Source organism: Cherax quadricarinatus, chromosome 79 (assembly GCF_038502225.1).
Source record: "Cherax quadricarinatus isolate ZL_2023a chromosome 79, ASM3850222v1, whole genome shotgun sequence".
Taxonomy (NCBI): Eukaryota; Metazoa; Arthropoda; class Malacostraca; order Decapoda; family Parastacidae; genus Cherax; species Cherax quadricarinatus.
In genome coordinates this window covers 18,485,267-18,505,906 of record NC_091370.1, presented here as the reverse complement: position 1 = coordinate 18,505,906, position 20,640 = coordinate 18,485,267, and the positions used below count along the sequence as shown (strand labels likewise).

At 40.2% G+C, this 20,640-nt stretch overlaps 1 protein-coding gene across 1 annotated transcript; it reads left to right on the top strand.

The window, feature by feature from the left end:
- Positions 1-747: 747 nt before the first annotated feature.
- CCDC53 (Coiled-coil domain containing 53) lies at positions 748-15,927 on the top strand. Its single transcript, XM_053797122.2, has 4 exons — positions 748-991; positions 8,272-8,436; positions 10,184-10,521; positions 11,520-15,927. Exons 1-4 carry the CDS (start codon positions 947-949, stop codon positions 11,614-11,616), a joined length of 645 nt encoding a protein of 214 aa, XP_053653097.1. The 5' UTR covers positions 748-946; the 3' UTR covers positions 11,617-15,927.
- Positions 15,928-20,640: the final 4,713 nt, after the last annotated feature.

Genomic DNA, 20,640 nt, shown 5'->3' with positions numbered 1-20,640 from the left:
CAAGTCGTAGCTCCTGGCCCCGTGAGTACTCACCTATATGTAGTTGCAGGGGTCTATTCACATCTCCTGGCTCCGCCTCTTTGCTGGTCGATACTAGGTCCACTCTCACCCTGCTCTAAGAGCTTTATCGTACCTCTTCTTAAATCTATGTATGGATCCTGTGTGTGTGTAAATATGTAGTAACTACCAATCCACATTGGGTAGTTACTACATATTTAATTACTATTGTCATTACCAATACAAGAAAGCACTAAACCCACATGATTCACTTCTTTCTTATTAATCCTGCAGGTTAATAAAATAAAATCAGGGAGGCCTGGTCATGGACCGGGCCGCGGGGGCGTTGATCCCCGGAATAACCTCCAGGTAACCTCCAGGTCTATTGGTCCTTGTGTCTGTAAGAGTGCAAGTACCGAACCCGCAGGGGCCATATTGAAACATATGGGGTATGTAAGGTAATCGTTTTGATCCGAGGAACGGCGCGGCAGCTCCAGTTCCTAGGATTAAGAACCTTTTATTAAAGGGCATCATGTGGCAATAATTTATTTTATTTATTAATACAAACCTAACAAAATAACAAGTCAATACAACACCTATTTAAAATATCACTATTAAGTAAACAATAAAATGTTTTTCTGCACCATTAGTCAAGGTATCATATATATTAACAACTGTAAAGGTTTTTTTATTGATTATCAAGTAATTAATAAAAAAATATGTAAATAAAGGCTCTAATTTGATCAGCAAATGGCGAGTGTAAACAAACAAGTGACGCCCCTCGCTGTCACTTTCTTGCTTCTCCGTCCACATTTGGGCTTCATTTCAGGTCTGGAGACCGGAGAGTAGTGCTCGCTGGCGCCCAGGTGGTCCTGGACCTTAAACAACATCAAGAGGAAGACATAAGAAGAGTTGATAAGGCTGTCAGGGTGGTGGAAGCTGCGTTATCATGGAGAGAACTTCTGTTGTCACTCCCAATGTGGACTTGACTAAGGTCTGTGATGGTCTGGGGTGTACTGGAACTGTGGTCTGGGGTGTACTGAAACTGTGGTCTGGGGTGTACTGGAACTGTGGTCTGGGGTGTACTGGAACTGTGGTCTGTGGTGTACTGGAACTGTGGTCTGGGGTGTACTGGAACTGTGGTCTGTGGTGTACTGGAACTGTGGTCTGGGGTGTACTGGAACTGTGGTCTGTGGTGTACTGGAACTGTGGTCTGGGGTGTACTGGAACTGTGGTCTGTGGTGTACTGGAACTGTGGTCTGGGGTGTACTGGAACTGTGGTCTGTGGTGTACTGGAACTGTGGTCTGGGGTGTACTGGAACTGTGGTCTGTGGTGTACTGGAACTGTGGTCTGTGATGGTCTGGGGTGCACTGGAACTGTGGTCTGGGGTGTACTGGAACTGTGGTCTGTGGTGTACTGGAACTGTGGTCTGGGGTGTACTGGAACTGTGGTCTGTGGTGTACTGGAACTGTGGTCTGGGGTGTACTGGAACTGTGGTCTGTGGTGTACTGGAACTGTGGTCTGGGGTGTACTGGAACTGTGGTCTGGGGTGTACTGGAACTGTGGTCTGTGGTGTACTGGAACTGTGGTCTGGGGTGTACTGGAACTGTGGTCTGTGGTGTACTGGAACTGTGGTCTGGGGTGTACTGGAACTGTGGTCTGGGGTGTACTGGAACTGTGGTCTGTGGTGTACTGGAACTGTGGTCTGGGGTGTACTGGAACTGTGGTCTGGGGTGTACTGGAACTGTGGTCTGTGATGGTCTGGGGTGCACTGGAACTGTGGTCTGGGGTGTACTGGAACTGTGGTCTGTGGTGTACTGGAACTGTGGTCTGGGGTGTACTGGAACTGTGGTCTGGGGTGTACTGGAACTGTGGTCTGGGGTGTACTGGAACTGTGGTCTGTGATGGTCTGGGGTGCACTGGAACTGTGGTCTGGGGTGTACTGGAACTGTGGTCTGTGATGGTCTGGGGTGCACTGGAACTGTGGTCTGGGATGTACTGGAACTGTGGTCTGTGATGGTCTGGGGTGTACTGGAATTGTGGTCTGTGATGGTCTGGGGTGTACTGGAACTGTGGTCTGTGATGGTCTGGGGTGTACTGGAATTGTGGTCTGTGATGGTCTGGGGTGTACTGGAATTGTGGTCTGATGGTCTGGAGTGTACTGGAACTGGTCTGTGATGGTCTGGGGTATACTGGAACTGTGGTCTGTGATGGTCTGGGGTGTACTGGAATTGTGGTCTGTGATGGTCTGGAGTGTACTGGAACTGGTCTGTGATGGTCTGGGGTATACTGGAACTATGATCCGGGTATACTGAAACTATGGTCTGGTGTATACTAGAACTATGGTCTGGGGTGTACTGGAACTATGGTCTGGAGTGTATTGTAACTATGATCTGGAGTACACAGGTACTAGGACTGAGGTCTGTGATAGTCTGGGCTACACATATTGGCATAAGGTGCCTCAATGCTGGTGATGAGCTCTTGACCCAAGAAACTGGACTTATCTTTGGGTAAGATAACATTTTGTTTGGATTACTAACTTGAGAGGGTTAGCTACCCAGGATAACCCTTGATAGTCAGTATGTCATTAGGGACTGTCTGTTGTATTTCTGTTGGGGTCCTTGAACCTTCTCCTCAGGATGCAGCCTGCAACAGTCGTCTAACACCCAGGTGATTAGTTACTGCTAGGTGAACAGGGACAGCAGGGGTCAGGTGACTAACACCCAGGTACCTACTTACTGCTTGGTGAACAGGGACAGCAGGTGTAAGGAAACATGCCAAACATTACACCTCTGCTGGGGATTGATCCTGGTCTGTGTGTGTGAGAGATGAGGCTGCTACCAACCTACCCACTTCCCAGGTGCCATAGGACCTCTATGAGGTTAGCAGTTTCCCCTGATTAAAATGCAATGAAATGTGGTAATCTGGTAATACAAACATTGGCATCAAGGTATAGAATTGCTTGACCATTTGTGAATGGGTTAATTGATGATTATGTGGAACAAGGACAAGTAGGGCCATTAAAGATAATTCCTCAGAAGCTTTAAAAATAGGTTTGACAAATATGTGGGTGGGAAAGGGTTGAATTTGAGAATAACCTGCCAAGTATTGGTGAGAATTATTATTACAATCAAAATTAATGCTAAACCCACAAGGGTCATACTGCACACCAGTATAGGTCAGAAGGACTGCTGCAGTCTTTCTCTAGTCTTGTGTTTTTAAGTACACAACTATCACTGCTTTACATTTTTGTGTGTAAGGTTGGGTGCATGCATCAAGCAGAATTAAGCGAGGCTGTATAGTGTATATCGCTGTTACTCTTAACTTGATCATTATTTTACATTTATAGTACACACAACCCATGTACACCATGGAATAAGTATTTCTTGTGCCTGATATTTTGGGAGATATTGGAGAAAATAATACATTTTGGTCATGCAGATAATCTGAGCCAACCATTGGTTAGTATTGTCTTGCACTTGGCCAAATATAAAATAAGACTCTTATTTACCAATGGTGGAGTAAGTTTTAAGCTTGGTTAGGTGGGTTTCATTGCTGGTTATTAAGTGTAAAAGGTTAAAAAAACAAAATTGCAAATGTAAAATTTACTTAATACAGTGGACCCCTGGTTATCGACCGGTTCAGTTATCGGCCAGCTCGGTTATCGGCCGGTTCAGTTATCGGCCAGCTCGGTTATCGGCCGGTTCAGTTATCGGCCAGCTCGGTTATTGGCCGGTTCAGTTATCGGCCAGCTCGGTTATCGGCCGGTTCAGTTATCGGCCAGCTCGGTTATCGGCCGGTTCAGTTATCGGCCAGCTCAGTTATCAGCCAGCTCGGTTATCGGCCGGTTCAGTTATCGGCCAGCTCGGTTATCGGCCGGTTCAGTTATCGGCCAGCTCGGTTATCGGCCGGTTCAGTTATCGGCCAGCTCGGTTATCGGCTGGTTCAGTTATCGGCCAGCTTGGTTATCGGCCGGTTCAGTTATCGGCCAACTCAGTTATCGGTCGGTTCAGTTATCAGCCAACTTGGTTATCGGCCAACTCGGTTATCGGCCAGTTCAGTTATCGGCCAACTCGGTTATCGGCTGGTTCAGTTATCGGCCAACTCGGTTATCGGCCTGTTCAGTTTTTGGCCAACTCGGTTATTGGCCAGTTCAGTTATCGGCCAACTCGGTTATTGGCCGGTTCAGTTATCAGCCAACTCGGTTATCGGCTGGCTCAGTTATCGGCCAACTCAGTTATCGGGCAGTTCAGTTATCGGCCAACTCAGTTATCGGCCGGTTCCGTTATCGGCCAACTCGGTTATCAGCCGGTTTTGGGCGCCCAGTTGTCAGCCGTTAATTCGGTTATCGGCCATTTGGGAGGCATCCAGCCACCGGCTGGGGCCACTTGCCAGTCAGTTTGGTTTTGTCTCTGGGCGAGTGAGGAAGCTTCTGCTCATTCATCCAAACATTTTGCTATAATCCATTGCTTTTGTGGCTATTGATCGAGTACAACTGCAAAATAAGCAACCATGAGCCCAAAGAAACACGTTACATACTATATGAAAACATGCAATGTTTATATCGATGTATATTTAATAATAATCACTGGTACATTAAATGTTTTATTTTACGTTAATATAGACATTTTCATTAATCCATCTATTATATCTTCATCAAAATTATGTAAGAAACATGTTACATAGCATATAAACATGCAATGTATATTTAATAATCGCTCTTTGGCACATTAAATGTCTTATTTTACGTTAATATAGACATTTTCATTAATCCATCTATGATATTTTCTTCAGAATTATATAAGAAACACATTACATATGTAGCATATAAACATAGCATATAAACATGCAATGTTTATATGTTATCGAGTGGAGAGTGGGATGGAGAGTAAACATTACGCTTTCTCTGATGCAGCGTTAGAGAAAACTGTGAATCTGGCGACTGGTGCAGTAACCGCCCTTCATATGCATTTGTTTACAAATCTTGGCATGAATTATTCATTACTTCTTCCTTTGTTTATGATGGCATCTAAAGGTAGTTGTTAGAAACAATTAAACTCAGTGAACATGGTAATAATATGGCTGTGTATTGTAACATAGCTGTGTAGTGTAGCCCGGGGGAGGGGCTACACATGTGTACTGTACCTACATCTACTGCTACCTGCACTGACTTCCTACAAATAAATACTACTCTCTTCTTGCCCTACACTTTTTTTTTTTTTTTTTATATTTTTGTCTGGAACGGATTAATTGTATTTCCATTAATTTTTATGGGAAATATTAATTTGGTTTTCTGCCATTTCGGTTATTGGCCAACCTTCTGGAATGGATTACGGTCGATAACTGAGGGTCCACTGTACTGTACAGTTCAAAATGCAGGGGTATAAGGTATTGCCGAAATCCTCCGAGGAGCAGTTGTCTATTATTACTGTCTCCTTAAGGGGAAGTTCTTGATGCTGGTGAGAGGCTCTTGCTCTAGGAAATTGAACTGTGTTTCAATTCCTTGAATTGAACCTGAATGCCTTCCATTTCTCCAAGCGCTGTGTGACCCTTGCAGGTGTAGTGCTTTAACACGAATACACCTACCATCCGACTTACGACCGAGTTCGGTTCCGAGAAACCGGTCGTAAGTCGAAATGGTCGTAAGTCGAACTTTACTACTGAATATCAACAAAACATTTTTGTAATGACTTTATTTTATTGTTTTATTTTGGTATTTCATGTTTTACTTTACTTTTTATGTTGTTAGTACTGTATTTTATACTGTAAGGTTTAGGATAAACACTGTGTACAACACAAATAGTTGTTTATTTCCCAGAAATTTGGCATAAAAAACAGTCGTAAATCGAGTGGTCGTAAGTCGAGCAGGTCGTAAGTCGGATGGTAGGTGTACATGTACAAGTGAACCCCCATATCCACTGATTCAGTATCTGCAGTTTGTTATCCTTGGTTTACTGTGTCCCAAAAATACCTCTTAATTTTGCATAAAAATGGCCTCAAAGCACAAAAGTAGAGAAGCTGGCAGTTCTTCAAAGCCTAAGAGAAGCCGTGAAGCGCTTCCCATCATTGAAAAAGTGATAATTCTCCACTTATTGTGCATAACTTATCAAACTTTATAAAAGGTATGTATAGGACCTGTATACAGTGGACCCCCGCCTTACAATATTAATCCGTTCCTGAGAGCCCATCGTAAGCCGAAATTAATTTTTTTTACCACGTGAAATATTAATTTTAATACACACAAACTGTAGAAGACATGCACAATTACTACTCTACTAAGAATAGAATACATGACACTTACCTTTTTGAAGATCTGGTGATGATTGATGGGATGGGAGGAGGGGAGAGTGTGGAAGTTATTGTTTAGAAGGGGAATCCCCTTCCATTAGGACTTGAGGTAGCACGTCCTTTTCTGGGGTTACTTCCCTTCTTCTTTTAATGCCACTAGGACCAGCTTGAGAGTCACTGGAACTCTGTCGCACAACAAATCTGTCCATAGAGCTCTGTAACTCCCGTTCCTTTAAGACTTTCCTAAAATGGGCCATAACATTGTCATTGTACAGGTTGCCAACACGGCTTGCAGTAGCTGTGTCAGGGTGATTTTCATCCATAAAGGTTTCAGTTCAACCCACTTTGCACACATTTCCTTAATCTCTTTTTTCAGTTCCATACTAATTCTCGCCCTTTTTACCACAGGAATGGCATTAGAAGCTTTCTTGGGGTCCATGGTGACTTATTTTGCAGTTGCACTGGGATAATGTGAAATGTACCGAATGTATGGGTAGATGCGACCGCATTGACTGGCTTGTAAACACTGGCACTGAGGCCACACGTAGGACGTGTCCCGGACGAATCACGTAAGGCGAATTTATCATGAAATGAGGCAAAATTTTTACGTTCAAATGCTTCATATGGTGGATTTCACGTAAGGCGTATCGCCTTACGTGAGGCGGGGGTCCACTGTATAGGGTTTGCTACTGTGTGCAGTTTCAGTATCCACGGCAGGTCCTTGAAAGGTTTCCCCATGGATACGGGGGTCCTACTGTGTATTATTACAGCCTCTTCTCACTTAACGACGGAGTTATATTCCTAAGACCATGTTGCTAAACAAATTTGTCGCTAAGCAAGGAGCATACTATAATGGTAGTGGGCTTGTGTCAATCATCTTTAATATTGCTTTAATGTCACCTTTGCACCATACATAACATTTTAAGTATATTTTTAAATATTTTATACAGTAGTGTACTGTATACAGTGGACCCCCACCTTACGAACGCATCGCCTTACATTAAATCCGCCATACGAAGCATTTGAACACAAAAATTTTCTCTCGCCTCACAATAAAAAACTCGCCTTACGTGATTCGTCTGGTATGCATCCCACGTGTGGCCTCAGTGCCAGTGTTTACAAGCCAGCCAGTGCGGTCGCACCCACACATACATTCAGTACATTTCACCTTATCCCAGTGTTTTTTGTGCTTGTAACTGCAAAATAAGTCACCATGGGCCCCAAGAAAGCTTCTAGTACCAACCCTGTGGTAAAAAGGGTGAGAATTAGTATGGAAATTAAGAAAGATTTTGTGGAATCCATTGTGCCTACTTCAAAGATTAAGGTAATGTGTGCAAAGTGGGTTGAAGTGCAAACCTTTATGGATGAAAATCACCCTAACACAGCTATTGCAAGCCGTGCTGGTGACTATTACAATGACAATGTTGTGGCCCATTTTAGGCAAATCTTAAAGGAACGGGAGGTACAGACCTCTATGGACAGACGATTCCCCTTCTAAACAATAACTTCCACACACTCCCCTCCTCCCATCCCATCAATCATCACCAGATCTTCAATAAAGGCAAGTGTCATGTATTCTATTCTTAGTAGAGTAGTAATTGCACATGTCTTCTTCAGTTTGTGTGTATTAAAATTAATATTTCACGTGGTAAAAAAAAAAAAATTCATACTTTGGGGTGTCTTGCACAGATTAATTTAATTTCCATTATTTCTTATGGGGAAAATTAATTCGCCTTACGATAATTTCGGCTTACGATGAGCTCTCGGGAATGGATTAATATCGTAAGGCGGGGGTCTACTGTATTGTAATAGACAAAATAGAGGAAATCGTCTCTAATGCACATTATTAAGGTATGTATACTGGTCAGAGAGCCTGCCGTAAGCCCGAGTTGTCGGTAAACGAGTACGCCACTAAGAGAGGAGAGGCTGTATTACCCTGTATTTTTTTAACTCTTTTATTTGTAACACATTTCCTCTTTTTATAGGTGGAGGCGATCAATCAGAAAAGAACCCTTGCCTTCATTAATCATTGGACATTACATACTGTGGCTTTCCTCAACCAGTTCTCGGCAGTCTGTGAAGAACGACTCTTGAACCTTGATACTAAACTTCGTCGAGCTGATCACACACTTGCTATTCTTGAATCCAAGGTAGAGTATAGATTTTTGTCATCTGATATACAGTATTTGCCTGTATATCTACATCAAATATATATACTGTATACTATTTAATTTTCAGCAGCAGGATGATAGATTCATATCCCTACCAAGCATTTCTGTCAATACCCTTGTCTATTACAGTACTACATGTACGGTACATGTGTCGCCCACGTACATCATGTTGAGCTGAACCAAACCTTTTAGCAGGGTTTGCTGTTCTTTATAATAGTTATGCTTGCCTTTGTTCATCCACTTTAAGGCTATAGATATCTGGCTTTCATGGCTCTTTCAGCTATCTTGGCATTCATTTATTTGAACAGAACTTGGATACTTACAATAATTTGCTCTCTCCAACTTTTTATATATTTTACTAATTCATTAAAAAAAAGATCACATAGTCAACTTCTTCATATGTGGTTTGCATCACATTTCTAGATTAAGTTGTCCTATGTCCACAAAAATAATGGTAACATACCTCAGTGAAAACTATAAATATAATATAAAAGGAAATTAAAAAAAAGCACTGCAGAACAGACAACAAGCACCCACTGTGTATAGCAAATCGGTCATATTTCAGCTGTTCAGGGTGCCTTCAACAGTCACCCACATGACTGTTTTTACAACAGTGCCTTGATGTCTGTGGTCCATCAGTCTTGATGGACCAAGCATATCGACTTAATGCATCAATTAACCATCATTACACATCACCTGCATCACTACACATCAACACCACCAGCACTATACATCACCATCCCTACACATTCACCGAGTTCCAAGACTTTTTCTGCTCCTGGAGCCCTACCATGGGCCAGGCTCGTCTGGTGCTTGCCTGGTCAACCAGGCTATTGCTAGTGGTGGTTCATCGACCCACATATCCATCACAGCCTGGTTAATCTGGCACCTGGTGATACACCTGGTAATACAAAGGTAGAATCTTTGTATTACCAAGCTTTAAACCTAACACACCAGCATTTATTGTTGCGTCTTGAAATATAGACACCCAGGGTGCTAATAAATTGTTGTGGGGCTTATCCTAGAACCAGAATTTCAGTGCAAGGAACTCCACACCTCCTGGACGTACACTAGTGTTGAGTAAAAAGTATCCACATTTAGTGCCGCCTGTCTAATAGATTAAATACCTTGACAAGTAATAATTATTTAACCAAGAAAAATCACAATGATGTCAGGATGAGTATCAATCAGGAAGCCTTATCTGGGACTGGACCAAATGGTACAAGTGCTGGGTCCAGCCAACATATGGTACTTCTTGCATTAACACATTGACAAAATATAATTGAAAGTGCTAGTGACAATGTAAAATATTACAAAAAAAAAAATATTTAAATTACTGAATAATCATTGCTGAGCAAGCAGTGTGGCGATGTTAACTAGGTCAACACCTGATTTCTTTGTATTAGCCACCCATTCTCCTTGCATTGTAAATGATTATTGAGATGGAAGTGCTAAACCCATAGGGGTCATAAATCTCCTTAGGGAATGGGAGATGGTTAGGTTTGATCCAAGGAAAAGGGAGGATAGGTCCAATTCCTTGGCCCAAAATCCCCTTGCCAGCATAAAGACATCTACCTTTAAAAATAATTAAAATACCATGGGAAAATCATGCTACAATTTAGCATTTCAATACTTGGTGCATGCTAGATATTCATTGTTGGGATTATTGTAATACTACTTAATAATTTGTGTAAATCATAATGCATATAATTTATTTTTTCTCCAGCTAAGTTCAGTTCCTGGCCTGGAAGGTGTAGTGGCACCAACCTCTGATAGTAGCCAGGTAGCAACAAACAACACAGATAGTGCAGTTACTGAAAAGCCTGAAACCATTTCAAGCCCAAATATAGATGCCATCAATGCTACTCATTCTGCCACAGCCAATACTGAAGTGGAACCAGAAAGCACAGATGAAGCACATGAAGTAAGTTCAGCTCCTGCAGCCACACCAGTCAGTCAAGACCCGAGATACATACAGTATTTTAGGATGCTCAAGATGGGTGTACCAGCGCCAGCTATTAAAATGAAGATGTCCAATGAAGGTGTCGATCCATGTTTACTTGAGTAAGTAAAATCTTTGTATTGGGCTTGGCACTTCTATCAGCTACCTAAACTTTGTGTTTTGCTATTTTACATCGGTGTCTAACATCTTTTAATGTACAGGTAAATGGTTCAGAGAACAGACAAGTTGATAAATTAGACACATGTGCAACACTTAGGTATCTTTGTGGAATGTTTTGCCACACAGTGACTCGAGGCAGAGGGACTGACTACCTCAAACTCCTGATCTTCAACCATTCTTCTCTGTATTGAACTGAGGAAGCCACTTTGTGGTGAAACGTTTTCACAGTAAGGATAGCCAGGTGTTAAACATGAATCTGATTTATCAACATCCTCTAATGTCCAGCTTTTGTGTGTTATGGACTGCAGTGAGAATTGGTAATTAGATTCGTGTAAAACTTGTGCAGTATTGTGGTGTTTTCCTCACGGATATTCTCTCTTGTTAATCCTAGAATGAAATATATATTTTATTTTATTCTTATTCAGGATTAGCTAACAAAGTCAAGTAGTATGACTTGTTTACATTGGTGAACTGTTTTCCTAGGGTGAGATATACAGCCGTTGAATAAGTTTTTTTCTACACCATAGAATTCACAGTTAGCAGTAGCTTATCCATTGTTTTTTACAATAGCATAAATTTTCAAACCATCTCTGTTGGAATCATTTAGATAGAATAGTTAATTATGTGATTATGATTTGAGTTGCATTTGTCAAACAGAACTCTATTCATACACATACAAAAAAAGTCCATTGATGTGATAATATACAATCAGCTTAGGTGTAGTTTAAGACATAGATCCTGTATGCTGTATTATTTATAATCTTGGGAAAATATTGAATTTGTACACCTATGGAATAGGATGTAGCTCTAGTTCCTTGGATCAGTAGCCCTTCAGTATCACAGCACAGTCTTGGAAGGGACTATGTACTCTGAATATACATCAGTCACTGTTATTTACTACAGAATAATGCCTTATTCTAACAAGTTTGTTCTCTTGCAGTGATCCTAATGCAGCAGCTCCTCCTCAGGATGCTACTGTACCATCCAGACACGATAGTGACTCAGACACCAGCTCTGCCTCATCTTGGAGCGACTAATAATTTCTTTTAAGTCTAAGATGATGGCAATCAATCTATGCAACATTGGTGACAGTGGAATCACTAGATGCAAAAAAAAAAGTTAAATTGTATATATAATTAAAGTATGGTGCAGTATATTGTACATAGATGTATATGCCTGAAAATTTATCTATTACTGGTACAAAGAGGAAATTTTTTCTTGTTACACATTGGCCATTTCCCCACAGAAGCAGGTGACCCGAAAAAGAAGAAACACTTTTATCATCATTCACTCCATCTTGTCTTGCCAGAGGTGTGTCAGTGCTAGTTAAAACAACATGGGATAAAGTCAGTTTTCTGAAGTTTGAAATATCTGAGTAAACTTGTTTAACTTGAATCTTATCAGCCATTATCAACACTGGGGCATCTTGCCCTCCTAAGCAGATGTAGTGTTTTACTGTGAAAAGACTGTTAGTAAAGTGATGGTAATGCTACAATTATGACACTAAATTACAGTTCTAAATAATTCCTTAACCTAATACAGTATTCAAGAAGAGGCTGTAAAACTGGAAACCTTTATTGAGATATAATTTACTCAGAATATCAAACTTTCACTAGTGTTTAAAAAATATGTGGTTAGCATAGGTCTATATACAGTCTTGCATCACTTAACAACTGGGATGCATTCTGAGAAATGCATCGTTAGGCAATTTTTTTGTTGTGCAAATATCATAGTTTCTTTTTTTCGTCATAGATTTCCTTGTAAGCAAATAATGCACCATGAACATTACTCTCTATTAATGAAAACCTCTTGGTGTTGGGGTCCATGTTTTCAAACATTTTAAGGAGCTTGTTGAGATCTGCAAAAGCTTTTGCTAAACCCTTCATTCTAAATTTTCTTTGGGGTTCTCTTTTTATATTCTTCTGCAGTTTCCTTTTCTCTTCTCTTCAGCTGTGGCAACATTAGCAGTGGATATTTTATGCTTAGGGGCCATTATGAGTAAAACATAAGATGAAACCCAGCAGTGGGATACGGCTGGTACGTTGAAAGAAAGAAAAGAAATCCAACGCAAGGGAAAATGATACTCTCATAAGATGCGGTAAACATGAGATCCATGAGGCTGTTGCTGGCACAGTGTGTTATACTGCTTTACAGTAAACTTTTTCTTTATAAGTAAGAAGAGTAAGATAAGAGAGAGACAATTTCATTTGGATTTTTAACTTTGCAGGGTAAGTCACCCAGGATAACACAAGAAAATCAGTGCATTATCGAGGAATGTCTGTCTTATTTCCATTGGGGTCCTCAGTTTTGTCCCCCAGGATGCGACCCACACCAGTCTACTAACACCCAGGTACCTACTTGCTGCTAGGTGAACAGGACAACAGGTGTAAGGAAATGCATTAAAATGTTTCCACCCTGCCGGGAATCGAACCCGGGCCCTTCATGTGTGAAGTGAGAGCTCTGCCAGCCAGGCCACGGGGTCACGGTACACTCTAGAAAAAGGATAAATCCATGAACCAGTAACATAATTGTTTATTATCAAGTATTATGTACTGTACATAATTGTATGTGCTATTCTTTTATGACTTGCAGCGCATGGGACCACAACCATATGTGCAGTCCATCATTGACCAAAACATCTTTGTGGTTATAGTTGGGAGAGCAGGTGATGATTAGCAAGATACAAACTTGACTGCCAGTAAAGAAGAATTTGTACCAAGGGCTATCTGAGATAAAACTAAAGTTTGCTTTGTACTAACCTACAGAACAAACTTTAGCATCTGGCTGTCAAGCCCAGAGGAAGCTGTGTGCTGGGAGGTGTGTGAGCCAGAGGTTCTACCAGCTGGAAACTTCTCTGGTTGTAGGTGATGGTATCTGTAGTACAAATTAAAGGTGATTCAAGGCTTTCTTTTCTGTTTGTCTTTTTCATGGATAACCATACTTGCCCTGGACCAGTCAATATAGTGTGAAACTGTTACAGCCTTTCCTCACTTAGCAATGTACTCGTTTACCAACACCTCGGACTTACGACGGGCTCTCTGACCAGTATTCATACCTGAATAATGTATATTTGAGCTGATATCCTCTATTCTGTTTATTTCAGTATACAGTACACTATTGTATAAATATTTAAAAATATACCAGGAATATTATAAATGGTGCAAAGGTGACAGTAAAACAATATCAAAGATGGTTGACACAAACTCACAACCATTATAGTATGCTCCTCACTTAGCGATGAATTCATTTAACGACGTAGTCTCAGGAACAGAATTTCGTCGTTAAGCAAGGAGCGGCTGTACTATGTACAACACAGGCATTGTTGAAAATGGTATTAAGTACCTAACTGTTGCACGTCTTACTCAACATGTGTTGTTCTTGGTACATCAGGCATATCTGTGGGAAAATATATACTCGTGTGAACAAATTCCTAGCTGTCTCACTCGTATATAATTTACAACAGCCACTAAAAGGAATGGTGTAGATGTCTAAATTCTCCTCAGTATTGGCATGAAGTCTCTCACTATAATCACTATCAGACATTATTAGGCCTAAGAGGGTTAATGCCAACCTCCAAAGAGAATCTAGGCATCCACACCTTTCAGTATAATGAATGTAATACTATACATAGGTGAAATGGCTAGGGATTTGTCCACAACTATATTTGCTGCACTAATAACAACAGCAACACCTGTTTTACATCATAACATGACTTCACATCATGTGAATTGGCCCACATCAAACAGTGTTATCCATGAAAAAGTCAGAAATGGAAGAAAATGCCTTAAGTCATCCCTAATTTGTACCATAGATACCACCTAGAATCCGGGAAGTGTCCAGTTGGTGAGAGCCCAGGCTTACATGTTCCTCAGTGCACACACTGCCCTCCTGACCTGACAGTAAGGTTTGCATCTCATGACAGCTAATCGTCTGCTCTTCCCGTGCTTACCCTCTACTCACTAGACTTCTGTATAGTCCTTGTGGCTTAGCGCTTCTTTTTGATTATAATAATAATAATACTCACTAGACTTGAAAAGAGCTAGGTCTCAAAGTGAAATGTTGACTTAATAAAGGTTTCCAGTTTGCCTTAGTATGCTTTTTATCGTATAATATTAATAAATATTATTATCGCTCTTTTTATGAATGTTTTACATTACTCGATACTGGTGGGGAAGTATTTGGTAACATAAAGAGAGCATGTAAGATATTCAGTGACATATTAAATATTTTTCAGCCTCTTATAATACATTGTTTGAAAATACTTCTCATGCAGTCCTTGCAAATAAATTCTCAATTTTTAATAATGCATTCACAGTGTATAATATTTTTAATCTTTGATAATATGTTCACAGTCCTTCATAATATATCCACATTCATGATAATACTTTCACACTCTTTCAGTTATAATATGTTCACAATCTATCATAATACCGATATAGCCTTTCATAATATATTTAGTCTTTTATAACACCTTCAGTCTCTCATAATACTATCATAAGACTCAAGAAGAAGACAGAACTTTTAATTTTTACAGATGCACAACATTTGGTTGACATGTGAACTTTCTCAAATTCACTTAGAGAAAATTCACATGAAAACAAAATATAACTTGCATCTGTTTTGTTTTTCTTGATTTTGATTTTTGTCTTTCATAATACTTTGTTACATCCTTTCCTCAATCTCGTATGTTTCACGCATTGTAGTATCACACGTAGCTCTTGTTATAACTCTGGTCCTGGATCAGGCTTCGTAGATGAAAGAAACATTACAAACTCAACAACTTTAAAGAAACACACAGGATATAGATTAGTTAGGTATCAATTTGTAAGATTTATCTGCCATCTTACACATTATACTTTCTCAGAAAACTGGATTTAGACATTATTCATAGTATTTCGTCTATGGATAAAGATTCAACTAGGACATTTATTCAGTAAAAAAGAAAGAAAGGCAGAAATATAGCCAGGTGCATACACTTGTATTTCCCTAGTCAGCTCGTTGGTTCAACCCTAAAGCATTAACGCGTAATTATAATTCTGTATACGTACGTTGTGAGGCAGAAAGAAAGGACCAGCAATCCTACCAAGTGCAGAATGTTTAACAAGCCTCCATTTCACACACTTATGATAGGACAGTAGGTAGCATGACTACTTGCAACTTGCATACACATTCATGCAATAAGGTTATATAGTTATGATAGTATAGTTTGTTACCAATCCTTGATGCTGAGTGGGTTTAGTGCTTAGTTTTGATGATAATCCTTGATGCTGAAACTATAATGTACCTTTATGATTTATTCCTTTCTTCTGTGTACAGTATATTGTCATTTTTTATAAAGAGCTTATTAATGTCTGATTTTGAAAAACAATATCATCCAAGTGGTGGGAGTCTCAGAGTTTATATGCTGATGGGAGTTTTCTCTCTTGGTGCACATATGCTGATGGTAGTCATCTCTCAGGGCACATCATTAATTGAAAAGGACACCAACACCTCTAGGAACACTGTTATAAAGCAAGGTCTGGAGCAGCTAATTATGCCCTATCAGCTGTATAAAATACCGTAGGGTAAAACAGCAGAAATGCCTTACAAAATATCTTCACACTCCAGTATAATAAACTTGTATTGATCTCGCTCTAGGAATAATTGCCATTTACTTCAGCCAGAGCTACAGCCATTCACCTTGGTCCAAGAACTACGTACAGCCATTTATTTAAACCCCAGAACCACAGCAACCATCTCCACTGACTTCAAGATGAACCCACATCATCAACCAGAATTTAAGGTAAAAAAAAATTTTTTACATAACCATGTACTCGTACTCATACCATGTACATGTACTCGTTTGACTGTCCCAACCTGGACCTAGTAGGGCAACATCAACACATTTCTAGATCAACAAACATCTCCAGTAAGGTTCCAATGAATTACAGTACTCAAATTGTCTATTTTTTGGAGATATTTTGAATGTACCCCTATTTTTCCCTTTGTTCTTCACTTTACATATCTAGTGTTATTTCAGGAACATACCCCCTCCCCCCCTTGAGTGTCATAGTATGCATGTTAGTTGAAGGATGGTATCTTGAGGCTGAGATATTTATATTGTATTATTATTATTATAATCAAAAAGAAGCGCTAAGCCACAAGGGCTATACAGCGCTATTTATATTGTAGTGTACTAGTCAGGCATTCAGTGTTTATACATTTTGGTTTAGACAAGGGTCCCTCGGAGTTTTACCTGTTTGAAGGAAAGCTTATCCAGGTCCATTTCTGGCTGTTATTGTTATATGATGCCTATGAACAAATTGAGTTTGATCCAAGGAAGGAGATACAATTCCTTTGAAGAATGTGCTGACATCAAGACTCCTTTTCAAATGCCCCAATGCAAAAACCATTCATTCCTAGCTGGACACATCTAGCTAGTGCCACAAAGAGTAGAGTATTCTAATTGGGGGAAGTGCTAAACCCATAGGAGTCATATAGCACCTGGAAGGCATTCAGGTTTGGTCCAGGGTTAAGTATAGTTCTTGAAGTTAAGACCTCTTGGTGCAATTAAGGCAGGGGAAATCTGGCACTGTATGCCATGATCACGGGATCACAGAATATCAGGTATAGTTCAACATCCTCTTAAGACCTGCAAAATGCAGTTCTTTAGAAATCAGCTAGTAGTTCATGGCTTCCCTGCCGGTCTGTCTTGGGGGACGGCCATACATTACTACTCTGATAAGGCAGGTACATTGAGGGTAACAGGCCCGGTGGCCTGGTGGCTAAAGCTCCCGCTTCACACACGGAGGGCCCGGGTTCGATTCCCGGCGGGTGGAAACATTCGACACGTTTCCTTACACCTGTTGTCCTGTTCACCTAGCAGCAAATAGGTACCTGGGTGTTAGTCGACTGGTGTGGGTCGCATCCTGGGGGACAAGATTAAGGACCCCAATGGAAATAAGTTAGACAGTCCTCGATGACGCACTGACTTTCTTGGGTTATCCTGGGTGGCTAACCCTCCGGGGTTAAAAATCCGAACGAAATCTTATCTTATCTTACAGACTGCTAGAAATGCAGTATATATATTGGATTATTATTATAATCAAGGGGGAAGCACTAAACCCGGAGGATTATACAGCGCCTAGGGGGGGATGTAGAAGGCATTCAGGCTTAATTCGGGGAACTGGAGCAGATCAAATTCCCTAAATCAAGAGCCCCTCACCAACATCAAGGAACCTTCCTTGAGGGGTATATATATTGGAGGAAGGGCTGAGGTGAATTCAGAAATCTGAAGAACTCACTTAGTCTCAAGACAAGAAGCAGGCCCATGTACTGCACAAGTGAGAAGGGTTGTATGAAGGATGTGCTTCTCCACACTTATCAGTTGATGGCAGTGTTTTGAATGGATAGTATCATTTTTAACAAGAATGTTGGATGCCAAAGCTCAGTTTTGTATAATTTTTGAAGTTTTTAAATCATTCAGACTTCTGGGCACAGACACCCAAGTAAATCACTAACAAGTAGTTCTGCTCTCTCCCACCTAAAGCAACTTGTGTGCTGAAGTTAACATGTGTATTGTCTTATTTGATGGGCTTCAACCATGTTCCTTAAATTGTTGGTAAATGGTATGGGCCGTTTTCCTTTATGCAAACCTTGCATTCCTTAGAGAAATAGTCCAGATCATGGACCACATTTGTCAGCCATATTGAAATGAACAGTGCATGTGCCCAATATAATAGCACACAGGGGTTACATGTGGTGGGTGGAAGCAGAACTACTAAATGATTTACTGGGGCGTCGGTACCTGGTTTCTATTGCTCAAAAGCAGCGCTGTATAGCCCTTGTGGCTTAGCGCTTCTTTTTGATTATAATAATATTGCTCAGAAACCACGAGGATACATATTATTATTATTACAATCAAGGGGGAAGCGCTAAACCCGGAGGATTATACAGCGCCTGGGGGGGGGGGGATGTGGAAGGCATTCAGGCTTAATTTGGGGAACTGGAGCACAGATCCAATTCCCTAAATCAAGAGCCCCTCACCAACATCAAGGAACCTTCCTTGAGGGGACGAGGATACATAGCATTGCCAGCATTCTCACCAAAACCTGTTACTACTCTATGAAAACTGCTCTCATGTGATACAAGGACAAGCTTAAAGAGCACTTCATTTATGCTGAGCAGGTCCTTCACAACATATAACTCTTAAACATGTACTGTAGTATGAGACACCCCTCTCATTTCCAGTAAGTTATCTTGCCACTTCTAGAGTTCACCAGACCCCCCTCTTCCCTGTATATTTGTCTTATTAGGGTAGAAAAGCCATATTTAGTAAAATGGCTCTTCAGTAGATATTTTATTGTACATCTGAGATCAGGTCCAGTTTGTATGTGATGTAGAAATTGGGTGTCAAGTAGCTGTGCAGGTCAACTACCAGCCTTTGCTTAGTCTGTTCTAATACCAAGTGGGCTACAGATGAGAATAAGACAAACATTCCACTATTGTTTTTTTTTTTTTTATAGCTGTATAGTCCTTGTGGCTTAGCGCTTCTTTTTGATTATAATAATAATAATCCACTATTTTATTTAATGCACTGATTCAAGGCATTTGTATTTTGTCTATAAATTTTATGTAAGTGTTGCTGTATCCCACAATGAGATAAGAATGGGTGTCAGTGCTGGTGCAGGAGCTTAAAATTATCAATGTATTTAAGTTCCTGCAGAAACTAAGTATACCTGTTGAATTGACAGTTTAATGCCTACATCCAGCAGTGACCCATTCTCATCTCATGATGGATAGAACAACACTTCTGTTTTATGAAAATGGTAAGAAAATACAGATGCCTTGAAGCATCATTCACTAAGCTTTCCACTAATTTGTTCAGTCACGTCAGTTTTTTTTTATCCACACAAATAGCCAGCATTGTAGAAAGATTTTGTGGGTGGGTAGTCAGTGCCCTGCTCTTCACCTGACCTCTCACACAGTACCTGACTGCATATAAAAAGTTGATTTCCTACCTTAATTTATGTACTGTACCCGATAAGTTAATCTGTGAAGGAGCATCGTCCAATAAAGACCACATTGCAATAGTGTCTTACTTGCTTTGTCTCGAGTAAGGTTATGCTTTTTCAGAGAGCATGCAGTAGCTATATTCACAGGAAAGCACTTAACTGCATGGTGAGGGCTCTTCATCCAAGGAATCTGACCAATCTTCCCTTTCCTTGGATCAAGTCTTGATTTGCCTCCCATTCCCTCAAAATGCCGTGGAAAAGTAAATAACACACTTTGCTCGCACAGTGGGCATCATGTCAAACAGATCTATCTGACTTGATAGACAACTGTGTGGGTGAAATAGTCAAATTATTATTATAATAAAAAAGAAGCACTATGAAATAGTCAAAGGATCACATACTACATTTGTCTGTTTTTCAATGTTGGTTTTTTTTTTTTTTTTTATATATACCATTTACCTTCTCAGTGCTGTATAATCCCTTTGGGTTTAGTGCTTCCTCTTAAGATTCAATTTGTGTGAAGTGCTAAACCCAGAGATCATACAGTGGCTTGGGAATAGGATACAAATCAGGTCAGATTCAAGAGGTAGGATAACTCAAATTCCTTGGATTGTGAGCCCTTCATTGACATACAGTGGTACCCAGAGTTTATGCCATAATTCGTTCCAGAAGGCTGTTAGTGCCGTTACTGAACGAATCTGTTCCCATAAGGAATAATGTAAATTAAATTAAGTCTGTTACAGACCCCCAGCTGTATAGCCCTTGTGGCTTAGCACTTTTTTTTTTATTATAATAATACAGACCCCCAAAAATACACTTACAATAATACTTAAATAATTGTTCGAGTTGGGAGCTGAATGAAACTGGGTACCACTGTATAGGCAACTACTGTTCAAATAAATTCTCTCGCAGATAATGATCTCTCAGTTTTACATTTAACTGAATTTTCCATATTAAAAAAAAATTGTCCATACATTATTGCTAGTTTTTAATTAACATTTAAATGATTGAGTTTCAAAAACTCAAATTTCAAAAATATTTACTAGGTATGTAACACGTTAATGTGTA